The sequence below is a fragment of the Syngnathoides biaculeatus genome, chromosome 6, assembly GCF_019802595.1.
Source record: "Syngnathoides biaculeatus isolate LvHL_M chromosome 6, ASM1980259v1, whole genome shotgun sequence".
Lineage (NCBI taxonomy): Eukaryota > Metazoa > Chordata > Actinopteri > Syngnathiformes > Syngnathidae > Syngnathoides > Syngnathoides biaculeatus.
The window spans coordinates 9,439,110-9,455,074 of NC_084645.1; the positions used below are offsets into that span (position 1 = coordinate 9,439,110).

At 39.3% G+C, this 15,965-nt stretch overlaps 1 protein-coding gene across 4 annotated transcripts in view; it reads right to left on the minus strand.

Moving 5' to 3' along the window:
- The window catches only part of hipk3a (homeodomain interacting protein kinase 3a), a 70,814-nt gene that overhangs the window by 23,849 nt on the left and 31,000 nt on the right, over nt 1-15,965 (minus strand). For all 4 annotated transcript variants that reach the window (XM_061822538.1, XM_061822537.1, XM_061822536.1 and 1 more), the window contains 2 exons: nt 5,031-5,154; nt 2,483-2,602 (listed from right to left, as the gene is read on the minus strand). In XM_061822538.1, coding sequence (XP_061678522.1) covers nt 2,483-2,602; nt 5,031-5,154 — 244 coding nt within the window. The remainder of the gene's footprint in view (nt 1-2,482; nt 2,603-5,030; nt 5,155-15,965) is intronic.

Below are 15,965 nucleotides of genomic sequence, written 5' to 3' on the forward strand. Positions count from 1 at the left end.
ACACATTCATTCCAGTATGCCACTGACACCTAGAGGTAATGTAAAAAGTGTACCCTACACATTCATTCCAGTCTGGCAGGGGTTTGTATGCATATATCAACAGTTGTGCTCATTTGTTTACATACCCTGGCACATTTGTGAAATATTGTTTTTTTTTAAGTAATAAATGAACAACTGTTATTAATTTCTTAATAAGTGTGCTTTGTTGAATGATAATCATTTTCTGAAATGCTTGACAGTTTAAATTGAATGCCACTAAACTGTGTTTCATCTAGCTCTTCATGTTTTCGTTAAAGAATTGTACATATTTCAAAGGTCAAGTGTCGTCCCTATAAACATTCTAAAATAGATGTTTTAATGAAAAACACATAACATTATTCACTTCAATGTCTATATGAAAAAATAAATATGAGTGGAGAGCGCGTCATCCATGCGCAAAGTTGCGGAAATGTCATTCAACGACATCCAAATGGTCGCCATATTGGCTGCATCCCTGTCCGTGACGTCACTCCGGACATTCGCCATAGAAAATACACTGTGGACCCTACTATGGGAGCCGAACACACCCCTTCTGACACGGAAGCTCTTTTCGAAGAGAACATCACACAACCGAGTGAAGTTACCAGGGCAATATTACCCTATTGTTTTGAGCCATTTTCAGATGATATGTGATCACGGCCAAACAGCCTCCCCGTCTGATCCACTTTCGCGGCGGAGCTGAGCCATAACGGCCTGGCGCCCCGACGAGCCACCCCGGCCGACAAGGCCAGCTACGACGAGCCACCCGGGCCGACAAGGTATTTTCGGCGCCAAGGTGGCTTATCACGGAGCCAAGCTGGGCTGCTTCACGGTGTTGTCGTCGCATGCGGCTGAGTGTGCCATTGTTGGGAGAGTTGTTCATAGCCGCTGCTGTCCGGGAGCCGACACGGCAGCAGCCTTCACCGGTGAGCCCGACGGCGTCCGACGCGCACATCGACACATTTAGCACGCCTGTCTTATGTACGCGGATCTTTTGTTACGTTATGAGAGACCGATTACATGGTCCGCCCCAAACTATTATTTTCTTTCGTAGCAGTATATACACCTACCTGTCATTTGGAACTCCCGAAGCTCCTTCAAGAGGATTTTCATGGCGAGAGTTACAAAAAGCTGTATACGTCAAAATCATGTTTTGTGGTGAAAAAACGCATGGGTCCATTTTAGCTGCGTTTTTTTCATTAATATACTAAAAATCGTGCATTTAATGACAGTGGCCCTTTAAAAATTCTGCCTGGGTAATCACGTGTATGAGCACAACTGTGTTCACTCATTTGCTTAATAAAAGGAGGGATGAGACTTTCAAAATAAGAGGAACTGAAAAGCATAATGTGTACAAATAAAGTGCTTAGCATCCGAATAATTCGTTGAAAAACCAACAAAATACAAACAATACTTAACGTGTTGTTCATATGGCAAGAAGCAAAATCATGCGTTATAAAAAAATAAGTATTCATTGAGAAGGGTTTTTCCAAAATTTTGAGGTCAACATTGGAGGTGCATATTATACATTTGAAATCACGATACATACATTGGCTGGCGAAGTCCACAAAAATAACACGTTTTTTTTCCATTGAAAAACTGGACCAACATAATTTTTAAACGGTTTCAAACATGAATGTGACCAATAGTATACGATACAATTGAAAAAATAGATATCTTTGAGGCTGAAAAAAAGTGGTTTCATAGGGAAAAAGGTTCCCTCTCAAATATTGCTCTATTGCCCTTCGTTCTTGTTAGCTTGTTTGTTCTGTTCTTTGTACTCAACATGTATGTCATATTAGGGCGGCACCAACAACCAAAAACCGGAGACAAATTCCTTGTGTTTCGTGACATACTTGACCTATAAAGCTGACTGATTTATTTATTTAATTTCTTACTAATTCATTTATTATGCTTTCTAGTAGAAGCCTGGCAGTTTTGTGATAACAATGAATGATATTTAGAACAGTTCATAATTGCCTCAACCCTGTCTGAAGCCCCAGTTTTAGCTGAAGACACCCCAAACATGTTGTTGCCACCACCATGCTTCATTGAAGGCATAGTGTTATTTTTTTGTGATGAGAAATCCTGGGTTTCCATCAAATATACCTTTTGGAACTAATTTTCACCCTTGTTTTCATCAGACCACAATAATAGCTCCCCAACACCTGGGAAAAGGTTAGGGACCAATGAGACTAAGCCGGTCTGTTCAATGTGAACACAAACCACGCGAGGAACATGTCACATTGTGACTGCACTGAGAGAGGTGCGGTCAGACCTGAGGTGGATTAGGAAAGAAAAGTGTTCTGTGTTACATAAAATTACAATATGAAAAACATTGTGTCCCATCTTTCAATTTATGGTACACTTTGAAAGTACAGAGTTTAGTTTAATGAAAATTGATAATATGAGTACAAGTGGTAAGATACAGCGTGGATTTATGTGTTCATTTGTGTGCATGTACTTTAAGCCTCCAAGATGGATGAGAAGATTCTGACTCTTTAGAGAAGAAACGGGAGGTCTTGGTGCCCATGTTGAGCAAGTGCTCCGCAGGCAGTCCTTGAGTCTGAGAGATGTAGCGGATCTGATGGAACAGGAAAAAATAGTATATGTGTAAAATATAAAGCATGTCACTGACTTAAAGTGTGGTAGGATGTGAAAAAAATGGGCAGAATTATTTTAACTTTGAAACTTGATATAAATTTTACTGATACTTTGTAGCCTCCTGACTCTGAATAAACAGGGTTTCTTTTTCACGGCACAAACACATAAAGGTCAGCCAGCATTGAAATCAAGACCTCGTGAACATGCACAAAAATGCTCCCTTACTGTGTGCCTGTACAGTCCATCATCAAACTTATAGTTATAAATACATTTTGCTGTGTAGAATGATAAGCAGTGAGCCGTGGCAATGGGCAGTATAGTTTTGAAAGCTCAGAGTCCAAATGTAAGCGAGTCCTGGCATGCCCTATGAACAAATGTAACTGTTGCACAAACATTTTGTGGATTACAGTCCTCAAGTTTTGTTTTTCTTTTCAGAATTCATATGCTGAGAAAATGGTAACCGTTTCTCATCCCCAGCATTTATCCTTATAGTCAAACACTGTTGCTGTGATGATGATTCAGACCTTTCCCAGGCTCCCGATCCCTCGTGGGGTTAATGTTGTGGAGCTAAGACCATACAACATTGTAGCGCATTTCCAAGAACAATTTCCTGATTCATTTAGCTTTTAGACTGATTCCATGACGGATTTCAAATTCACCATAAAGTGAGAAAGCGAGATCAAGGAGTCATGAAACTAATGATTAGATACAACACAAACATTTTACTTTTAGTTAAAGCCAGAAGTTTCCATATACTGTGCAAAAGCACACTGTCAAATTCACCGTTTGAAGTCAAATCAGATTAAATTTCTGTTCCAGGTGAACCAGGATAAAAAAATATATATATATAATATTGTTGAATGTCACAATAAAGACAATTTCTTCATGGATTTTACAATATTTTCGGGGTCAAACGTTCACACAGAATCAAGTAGTTTCCTTTGAACTGCATGACTTGGGTGAAATGTTTTGGGTAGACCTCCACAACCCTCTGACAGTACTTAGCTGGAATCCTGCCCTATTCCTCCAGACAGAACTGGTGTAACTGAGTCAGGTTTGTATGTTGCCTTGCATGCATACGCTTTTTCAGATCTGCCCCCAATTTTCGATGGGATTCAGATACAGGCTTTGTGATGCCCACATTAAGACATTGACTTTGTTATCCACAAACCAATTTTTAACCATTTTGGCAGTATGCTTAGGGTCGCTATCCATTTGGAAGACCCATTTTCGCCAAAGTTTTAGCTTCCAGGCTGATGTCTTCAAATGTTACCTTAATATCTCCATGGAATGTTCTTGCATCATGAAACTGTCGATTTTATGAAGAGCTGCTGTTCTTGCTGCAGAAAAACAGCCCCACAACATGATGCTGCCACTTCTGTACCTCACAATTGGTATGATGTTTTCAGGTCTACAAGTTTGCCCCTTTTCCTCCAGATGTAACGTTGGTCATTATGGTCAAACATCTCCACATTAGTTTCTTCAGACTCTACCACAAGACATGTCTCCAGAAGTTAAGATCTTTGTCCTGGTATCTTTTTACACACTGTAATCTGGCTTTTGGGTTTCTTTAGGAGTAATGACTTCATGCCTAGTGAGTGGGCTTTCAGACCATGTTGATGCATGACTCGTTTCAATGTGGATAATGATCTTTTCTTGCCAGCGTCATCCAGCATCTTCACAAGGCCTTTAGCTTTAGTTCTGGGGTTGATTCGCAAATTTCAGACCAAAACACGTTCATCTCTGGGACACAGAGGCCTTCTCCTTCCTAAGTCGTGTGATGGCTAGACATTTCAGTGATGTTTATACTTGCACATAATTGTTTAAACAGATGAACGTGGCACCTTCAACCATCTGGAAATTGCACCCATGGATGATCAGACTTGTGGATTTTCAAAATTATTTCTCTGATTTCCCTGACGATCTCTTTTGATTCTCCCATGATTTGAAACATGGAAGCAGACTGTTTGAGGCGTGGCCTCAAATACATCCCCAGGTGTGCCATCAATTAATTCATGTCAGTTAACCTATCGGGACCTTCCAAAGCCATGACCTCACCTGGGCTTCCCAAAGTTCTTTAAAGACAATATTTTTTGTGTATGTAAACGTTTGACCTCAATGAAAATAATATTCATTAATGTGGCATTTGAGACACATAATTTTGATGATCCTTCCGTTTGATTTGACCTCAGGACAGTGATACAAAAAATAATTATTTTTGCACAGTGTATGTACAATTCTGGCTTCAACTGTATTTGGATGCCATCTCCTTGGGGAAAAAATAATTATTAGAAGATTTAAGATCTCCCCCCCCAAACCTTTCCACCAACTACAACGATAGGACACAGTTATATTTGTAAATGGTTACACAAAACGTTTTGTGAATGTGTATTATAGTAGAATATTACCTGATCGTATTCCAAAGCACCAGGGTAAAGGGGCCATCCTAGGAAGAGCTCAGCTACAACGCATCCCAATGACCACATATCAATAGCTTCACAAAATGGCAGGCCCAAAATAATCTCTGGTGCTCTGAAAAGGAATTTAAAAAAATGAGAGGTCATTAACAGATTAACTCTTGGGGGTGCTTGCAACATAAGTAGATGAATTTACAAAAGATCATCTTACAGGACCATTCAGAGATGTTTACTTGGCAGCATTTGCTAATTAATGATCAATCTACAGGTCAACTATTCTACAGTAAAAACTCTGGCAAGTAGAAAAAGCTTTCTAAATGCCTCACAGTGCAGAAGTAAATTATTCTAAACCAAATAGTGCAAACAATTAATTTCTGGTGAATGGTTAAAAAAAATAAATAAATAACTTTGCCATATTGTATCAGCCACAATAATAGAGTACCAATATGTTGTTAAAATATACAAACATGCATTGTAGCAATATTTTATGTTATAATTTCGCCAATTACTTAAATACATACACAATTGAAAAATCACTTGGTTTTTTGTAATAAACATTCATTGGTAAAGGTTTAGCAAATTTAAATTGCTGAATGTTTTTAGATTTAAATATTTATTAATACATGTATTTATAAATCTCTTCTATTTAGTTTTAATAAAAGCTAATGAAGTAGTGGAATCATCCATTCATTTTCCAAGCCACCTATCTTTACAAGGGTTAAAGGAGTGTTGGATATTATGGAACTAATTGGAGATGTCCACCTCTACTTTCATTCTTCAAAATACTGTTATATTTCACTGAAAAGTTGATTATTCAGAGTGAATTTAAGTTGAAAGATGCCGAGATTTATTCAGGGGGCTTGGAACGGATTAGACTATTTACATGTAAAATGTGTTTCTACTTAAAGTTTCACTTTACGTAACGACTTCCAGAACGGATTCATTTCGTAAGTAGAGGTACCACTGTACTTTCAAATGATGACTGTTACATTTGACTGGCTACACAGAGGTAATAGTATACCTCCATCAGTATTTTTGTGGATCGATAGCTCAATTCAAACAAGACTAGTAAACCTGCAACAGCAGTAAGTGGTAGCTGTCTGAAAAACAAGTGTTGGGCCTGGACAGTCACTGAGTAATGGTGCTAGAAATAGCAGCCACTGCTGTGACGATCACAAGGGAAAATGGCAGTTACCAAGCAACAATTGGACCGACGACCATAATAACAGTATTACACTGGAAAATGGGGCCATTGGTTGCCATTGTACTTGTGTGTGTCAAGAAGCAGGTGTCTGTGCAAGGGTGTCAGGATGTAGAGAAAAAAAACTTGCTGTAGAGCATTTAGAGCATTTTTTTGTCTTATTTGCCCAGGAAGAGAGAATAACAACCTTTTCCAATCAATTCTATGATAGGAAAAAGATAGATTATGCTAAGTGACTGAGTATGATCAAAGTTTTTGTTTGTTCAGTGGAAAACATGTACCAAATGCATTGTTTGTTATGACCAACAACAGAATTTCATTTATTTTAATTCTCGAAGCAATGAGCATTTCTCATAGCTCATTATAGAGAAGGATAGGATTCATTCTTTACTTACCCAGCTGTAGAACAATTAGCTTTTGCTGCAAGAGTTATGGTACTTCTCTTTGTCCCATTTAAATTTCTTTGTTCAGAAATGAGAATAGACAATCTTAAATGTAGCAATAAAGCATAAAATGTACAGTAAACCCCCACATATATGCAGTTTGGCATTCCACATCCGAAGAACAAATAAAAGTATAACTTTGGAGGGATCTTGTGAAATGTTTGCGCTGTTGTTGGTTTAAATCATAAGCTTTCCTGTTTTATTGGTGGCCTTCAATGGACCTTATGGCCAATCAAAGTGAAACAAAGTGAATTTTTATGATCAATGGAACATCTCTAATGTAGTTTGCCATTAAAATTTGATCCATAACATTCGATATTGTGTGCAAATACCATGAGGTTAGTTTAATGACGTCATGTTTGTGTTAAGTGCTAGTGTGACTATGTGTGGGATGTGGGATGTCATGTAGGTTTTTGTGAGCATGTTGTTTAGGCTAGTATCCTAATTCATTTAATGAGGCACAAATGAAGATGAGACTAATAAACAGAGCAAAACGTCATGGGTTAATGACTGTGTAGATGCTAGATGCATGGTGTTGATGCTTGATGAATCCCTTAATTTTAAAGTATTGCGCCAACGTCTTGTTGCATATACGGTACACAATTACAAAGCACTTTTCAGCTGATTTCATGTCATTCCATCCATTCATCCATTGTCTTTACCACTTATCCCCATTAAGGTGATGGGCGTGCTGTAACCCACCGCAGCTGACTGAGTGAGAGGCGAGGTACATCCAGAACTGGTCACCAGCTAATCACAGGACTCATAAACAACCATTTGCACTTAAATAAACACCTATGGACAATTTATAGTTTTGAATTAACCTACCATTGATCTTTTTGGGGTGTGGGAGGAAACCGAAGTACCCAGACAAAACCCATGCAGGTAGGTACGAGAAGAACCAAGGGGAGGTCATATTTGAACAAGGGTCCTACGTTGTATTTTTATTTTATTTTTTTTTTTTAACTACAGATCCTTCCAAAAGTTCACAGAACCTCTATATCTATTGAGAAAAAGTAGATAAATGTGAGTACTAGGGGGCCCCATAGCTCGGTGGTTAAAGCATTGGTTTGTAAAACCAGGGGCTGTGAGTTCGTTTCTCACTGGTGCCCCCATTCCCCAAGAGGGTTGCATCAGAATGTGCTTCCGGCAAACAAAAAATTCACAAACTGTGAATGCTGAGACAGTTGAAGTTTTCAACAACTTTACCTGGAAAACCTCAAATGTCATGAATTTTGTCACTCCTGTTAAAACTAAGACCATCTTGAGGTGACATAGAACACCTTGGAGGAACACAAGGATGGTTAAGAGCTCTAAAATCAAAATGTAGGAAATCAGAATGTAAGTGGCGAAAAATCCAATGTAAAAATGGCACAGCATTTGACAAAAAGAATATTCCGCCAACAGTGAAGCATGGTGGTGGCAGTGTGATGGTTTGAGGCTGCTTCGCTACCTCAGGACGAGGACAACTTCCTGTGATTCACAGAAGAATGAATTCTGCTGTGAACCAGAAAATCCTGAAGCACAATATCTGGCCATCAGTTCATGCTCTCAAACTCAAGCACTCTTGGATCATGCAGCAAGACAACAATTCGAAACACACCCAACTCCACCTCTGAATGGGTTAAAAAAAATAAATGAACTTTTGGAGTGGCAAAGTCAAAGTCCGAATTCAAATCTAACTGAGATGCTGTGGTGTGACCATAAATAAGCATTTCATGCTACAAAACCCTCCAATATGGCAGAGTTGAAACAATTCCGCAAAGAAGAGTGGGACAAAATTCTACCAGAGCGACGTGAAAGACTCAACAACAATTATAACAGACGTTTGATTTCAGTTATTGTTGCCTAGGGGTGGCACAACCAGTTTCACTGTATTAGGCTCAGGGGGCAATTAACTTTTCAGAGCGTCGGAAAGGTTAGATTAATTTTGTGCCTTAATAAATTGAATTGTCATCTTAAATCTGCCTTTTGTATTTCCTTTTGTTGTCAGTGAGTGATATTAAAATTGGGTTGATGATTTGAAACTGTGTTTGATTAAAAAAAAAAAAAAAAAAAAAAAAATCAGGAACTAAGATGTCTTCTCTTCTACCTGATTTGCTTAGCTGAATTATTTACATAGCCCAGCGATTCATTTACATTGTGTGAGCTTGTTTTACATTACGAGAATAGTTCCACCACCTCACCATGTTCTACTGTGTCAAGCTACAAAACACAACAACCAGATATATTTCACACACACACACACACCACACACACACACACAAAAAAATTGGGTTGCAGGGAGCAGCGTTTGAATACTTCCACATTGTCTCATCAGAGCTACCAACCCACAGAAAGTCTTAAATCAGATTAACCAAATCTCAAAACTTAATTAAAACTCAGCCCTCTTGCTTGAAAACATTATTGAATTGGATAGTTAAAAGGTACACTGACACGTAAAACGTAATTTTTAGTATGTTTTTAATAATAAAAAAAAAAAACGTCAGCCAGAATGGACCCATCCGTTTTCTTCACCACACATCAGGATGTTGCCGTATATGGATTTTTGCATCTCCCGCCATGAAAATCCTCTCAAGGCATTTGTGTTGGAGAATAACTAGGAAGTGATGTTTTTTGCAGAAGCCCACACTGGCGGGTTTGTGTGTTTATACCCGTTTTACCGGCAGGAAAGTAGCTGTTTTTTCCGTGCTAGTTATAATAGTTGCGGGGGACTAAATTTGTCTCACAGTTAATAGCATGTGTTACATGTGAATTTAGAATAAATCCCCTTGGTCAAACTGGCAAAATATAACTAAGCACTTGCATTGAGTTTAAGACAATTTAATCACAAACAATACAACACAAAACAATACCAAAATAGAAGTACAAAGACAGTTTAGTAGTGTGTAACACAAGCTAACTAGCTAACTAGACATAGTGTCACCAAACTTGAAAAACTAATCCGAAAGCAGCAATAATAAAAAGCTCTGTCCGCATCCGACGACGTAATCCTTCTCTCAGAACATTACAAAAGATGCGCGTCATAATACTGTAACTTCATATAGTACGGAAGTCAGAGGTGCTAAATGTGGCATTCGCGTTGGTGGCCACGGCGCTATCGTCGCTCGCCGGCAGCCACGGTGTTATCCCCATCACAAAGATGGATCGGGCGTGGAGGAAAAAGAGCTTCCCCCCACCAGCCACGAGTGTCTGGGCACCCTTGAAGTAGTTATTTCGCCCAGCAAGGGTCCTCCTGAGTACACTACATACACAAGACTTGTAAAAGAGTAAGAAAATCGAACAATTACAGTGCTATCATTTTGAATATTTCATCAGGTTCCTCATCCGTCTGTTGGGGAGTCTGTTGTTAGTTAGAAGTGATTCCCATATAATCTAAATATGGCTCGAAAAGATTGCCCCGGTCACGTCACTCGATTCTGAGATGTTCTCTTCTTCGAAATGAGGTTCAGTCTCTAAGGAGCGTCAGAAAAATCCGAAAATCTCTCTTGTTCATCTCCCAGAGCAGGTGGCACAGAGTCTTCTCAATGGCGACTATCCCAGTGTGACATCTGCAAATGATGTTGCAGGCAATATGGCCGCCACTGGGATGTCGAGTGAGACTTCCGCAATTCTGCGCAACTCGTTCATTTATTTCATATAGACATTGAAGTGAATAATATTATATGTAGTTTTCATCACAATATTCTTCTTTTTCTTTTGGCTTGTCCCGTTAGGGGTCACCACAGCGTGTCATCTTTTTCCATCTATGCCTATCTCGTGCATCCTCCTCTCTAATCACCCACTGTCCTCATGTCCTCCCCCACAACACCCATCAACCTTTTCTTTGGTCTTCCTCCCGCTCTTTTGCCTGGCAGCTCCATTCCTCAGCACCCTTCTACCAATATACTCACTCTCTTGTCTCTGAACATGTCCAAACCATCGAAGTCTGCTCTCTCTAACCTTGCCTCCAAAACATCAAACTTTGGCTGTCCCTCTAATGAGCTCGTTTCTAATACTATCCAGCCTGTTCATTCCAAGTGAGAACCTCACCATCTTCATTTCTGCTACCTCCAGTTCTGCTTCCTGTTGTTTCTTCAGTGCCACCATCTCAAATCCATACATCATGGCTGGCCTCACCACTGTTTGATAAACTTTGCCCTTCATCCTGGCGGAAACTCTTCTGTCACATAGAACACCAGACACCTTCCGGCAACTGTTCCACCCGCTTGGACCCATTTCTTCACTTCCTTACCACACTCCATTGCTCTCCAGTCAAACCCCGTCTGTCAGCCTATCCATTACTACCGCAAACAGGAAGGGGCTCAGTGTGGAACCCTGGTGCAGTTCCACCTCCACCTTAAATTCTTTTGAGACACCAAAGGCACATCTCACTGCTGTTCTGCTGCCCTCATACATGTCCTGTACTATTCTAACATATTTCTCTGCCACACCAGACTTGAGCATGCAGTACCACAGTTCCTCTCTTGGAACTCTGCCATAGGCTTTCTCTAGGTCTACAAAGATACAATGTAGCTCCTTCTGACCTTCTCTGTACGTTTCCATGAGTATCCTCAAGGTAAATAGTGCATCTCTGGTACTCTTTCTAGTCATGAAACCATATTGTTGCTCGCAGATACTTACTTCTGTCCTGAGTCTAGCCTCGGTTACTCTTTCCCATAACTTCATTGGGTGGCCCATCTTCATTCCTCTGTAGTTTCCACAGTTCTGAACATCGCCTTTGTTCTTAAAAATGGGAACTAGGACACTTTTCCTCCATTCTTCTGGCATTTTCTCTCCCGCTAGTATTCTATTGAATAAGTTGGTCAAAAACTCCACAGGCACCTCACCAAATTGCTGCTATACTGGTATGTCATTGGGACCAACTGTCTTTCCATTTTTCATTCTGTTCGGGGCCTTTGTAACTTCTCCCTTACTCATCTATGCCACTTCCCGGTCATTCACACTTGCTTCTTCTACTCAACATTCTCTCCCATTTTCTTAATTCATTAATTTCTCAAAGTATTCTTTCCATCTACTTAGCACACTACTGGCCCCAGTCAACATATTTCCATCGCTATCTTTAATCACCTTTACTTTCTGCACATCCTTCTCATCTCTATCCCTGTCTGGCCAACAGGTAGCACAATAATGTGCTGCCCAAAGGGGTGCAGATAATCAAAAAGAAGCAGCATTCAAATACACTAAGTCAGCACAAAAGATATAATATAACTGTAGGAATAATTGTGGTCATAATTATCATACATCTGCTTCCAATAAAAAAATGCTTTCCTCTGCTCTAGATAACATGGTAGCCTTCTAGCAGGAGATAGCAAGAACAAAAACATCTAATCATCAGAACTGTTAGAACTGCTGCCTGTTAAACAAATGATGACCACACATGTATTCAGCAATCTTCAACACATGCACACGCACATGAACAAACATGTACACCTTGTTGCAAACTGTTTTGCTTGTCGTCTCCTTTTTGTAACATTCATGTAAATAAGGGGCGTCTTAAAACTAAATAAACAGAGGTGCTGAGGAGAGGATAATCAGACAGTGCAGTGGTGACTTGTACGAGACAGTTCCTCTCCTCTCTCCTCGCGAGACTTGAACTTGTGTCTTTGCTTCCTTTTTTGTCCTGTTAAATGACTGTATGATTGGTGAACCTGACAATAACATATCTATTTTAAAATGTATATATGGCTGTCAGTGGACATTGAAGCATGGGCAGAAGTTTAGATTTCTATTTTGTGAATGAACTTGTATAATGTCTTTTATTGCATGGTATTTAAATTCTATAATTCTATTTTTTATATCCACTAATGCGACTGAAATGATGGAGATTTTAACATTGTGGGACTAATAAAGGTGATCTTATATTACAAGTAGGGGGCGACACCCATTGAATATACCATATTTTCCACACCAGGTTTTAAAGCGCTATCTCAATTACAAGGTCCATTTCTGTACTCGACAAATACATAAAGTGCATCGTCACTGATGCCATTTTCAGGGGTCTTTAGACAAACAAATGTTTTGCAGCATACTGTGTTATACCTACCGAAGGCACGGCAGAGATAAGTGTACATATTGTACTTATTACATAATGATCTGTGATTGGTTTTTCACTGCCAACATATGTAGTGTATGTATTATGTAATGTCCGATTTATTTATTGCTGGGAGCAAGTAGTGTACGTATTGTGTAATGTTTTCTGATTGGTTTGTCGCTGCCAGTGTACGTATTAAGTCACTGTGTCAGCAGAAAATGGTCCCACAGTCAATCAAGCAGAGCGCTTAACCAAAGTCGGACAGCAACATTTTTACAGATTTTGGAACACAATAGACACACAAGCAATGTCCATCCTAAGCTGCGCGCATGCGCAATTTGCACATTGATGCGGTTCTGCGCACAGACATTGTGCGTTGCGCACAAAAAAATGAAAAATAAAAATACAGCCCAAATTCAACGTACAATATAACGTGCAACTACAGTATTCAGTTTGTGCCATTGTGCAATGTGTTTTGATGAGTGAGGGGTGACTGGTTGCATCCGATTCAGAAACGTACTTACGCAGCCCGTCTACCAACTTTTACAATGACAGCGTCCTTATGTGCCACCCCACACTGGTGTTGAGTTAGCAAAGTGGTCTAGGAATTGTGGAGCAAAAATAAGCAAGACACACTACATATGTTTACTCCTGTGGGTAAAGTAAAAAACAAAAAATTTGTTGTTTTTTTTTTAATTCTCTCATTTTAAGATGGAATGTCTGTCAGAGTATGTGCAAATTGAAGAAAAAGCAGTGAAATCGGGCAAGATTTTCTCTTTTTCGAGTGAGAAAGGTCTGGTCTGAAAAATGTGTTGCAAAGCCAAAGTAGAAAGCGAGTTTCTGGAAGGAAACATGTGGCTGGCATGGAAGCTGGACTACCTCAAGCATTACATTTTGTACAAGTCATTACAGCAATTAGAATTGTAAGCAGATGTGAGTTGGGAATTGGTATCAGTACTTCGTTGGAGGAGAGCCCCAAACAGAAAAAGGAACGAGCTGACACTGGTAAACATATCAAACCCAGAGCAAGTGAGTGTCATTCTACATGTAAAACTGACACATTCAATATCGTGGATGGACTGATGTAATTAACAATAGCCAACATGTAAATTAGTGACGTAATTCAAAGCGGAGCATACCATCACTGTGTGCTACGGCTCAGGTCGCGATGAGAGAACCATACTGCATTTCCAAACGGACCTCAAGCACTGCGGCGAAGCAGGGATTGGTCCAAGACTGCATGAATATTAAGACAGGAATCAATCTTGGCCATAAAAAAAGCAGGCTGAAGGTTGAATGGTCATTTCCACGAGGGCATTATTCCGAACCAAGCATGGAACAGCCCAGCGCTGAACCTTCATCAACTTTATCGTTGGACTTTGTATTTTGAATACATTGTCAAACTTGGCCTCCCTGCGTAATTGATAATACATAGTGTGCTCCCAAGGAGCTCTGTTTTTTCTGCTTTTTTTAACAATATGGTGTTGATTTCATCAAATTATGGAGTTTTCAGCGGGATGGTTAGACACAGCACCGTACTGACTGGTAAAGTTTAAAATAACATTGGGCAGCTCTATGTATTGTATTTGCTGTAAAAAGAACGTCCAGAAAACGTTAAAGAAATTAGTTTTGAAAATGTAGGAATACAAACAAATACCATCTTTTTCAAATAATTTTTAAAAAGTGACTAGCCATTTCATCAGCAATTTTTTTTAATGAAGATGTGAGATTTTAATTGAAGGCCATACCACACAGACCGAGATGGATACTGCTTTGTGGATGACGGAGGTGAGAAAGCAAGCCTAGTACCACAACATATTGGGGAAGAAAAAAAAAAGGTCCTCCTACACATGAAAGCGACCGTTTACTTTTTGTGGGATGTATTTAGTTCATTGGGTAATCTGCGTGAAATATCCAACTTTCAGAGCTGATACACAGTGGCACATAGAGTGCATGACACACCCAGGCACTCACACAAACGTCTGAATGTTTTTCTTGGATCAAAATATGGGTCTTCACACACCACACTCAGTTGGCATCCTAAATGACCACCCCATCGCCACAAAATTGTCAATTTTTCTTTTAGCAATGGTATTGGCATTGCCATTGTGCCAGACACACTCTATAAGTGCCACATTATGCAACAACTAAAGCCCCATGCTCACCCCAGTTTCAAAGTGAATTGTCAGAATCAGACATTCACTGTTACAGTACACTTTCCATTTTAAATTTCTGGCTACATAAAGTAAGTTTCTTTCGGCTTGTCCCTTTCAGGGTCGCCACAACGTGTCATCTCAGATGAACGCGCATATATGTTTAGCACAATTTTTACGCCGGATGCCCTTCCTGACGCAACCCTTCTCGGGGAGTGGAGGCCCCAGTGGGATACGAACTCACAACCCCTGGTTTACCAAACCATTGCTCTACATAAATTGGTCAAATGTACAAATTGTGCTAAAATGTGTATGTAAAAGAAGATTTTGATAATATCTCAAAAAAAGTTGTATTTTTCAGAAAGTTAAACTGTGGCTTTAGCCACCATGCATAAACACTATGTAACTGAAGGGTGCATAATTGGAACCAGGAGAGTTTCCACGCTCCAAATCAATGTACTTGGTGGGAATTATTGGAAAGCGTCTAAGTAAATAGAAGGGGTTGCCTCTTCTTGTATTGTGGCTGTCGCTGAAATATTTTGGTTTGGACAAAGTGATCTCGACATCTTTCACAAGAATAAACATACCAACTGACTTTCCAAGGAAATAAAAATGAGCCATCAACGACCGGCACTAAATACAACACCAGATAACTGTAGTAATTATTCTTATTTCATACATTGTACAAATGAGCTGTATTTTAATATATTTTTTTCTTAATTGAGATACAGGAGAACAAATACAGTGAATAAAATAACTATTTGAACACTCTGCTATATTGCAAGTTCTCTCACTTAGAAATCATGGAGGGGTCTGAATTTTCATCGAAGGTACATCCACTGTGAGAGAGATAATCTAAAAAGAAAAATCCAGAAATCACAATGTATGATTTTTTAACAATTTCTGTAATACAGCTGCAAATAAGCCTTTAAACACCCGTCTATCAGCTAGAATTCTGACATACATACATACATATATATATATATATTATATATATATATATATATATATATATATGTGTGTGTGTGTGTGTGTGTGGTGTGTGTGTGTGTGTGTGTGTGTGTGTGTGTGTGTGTGTGAACTGATTATACTATT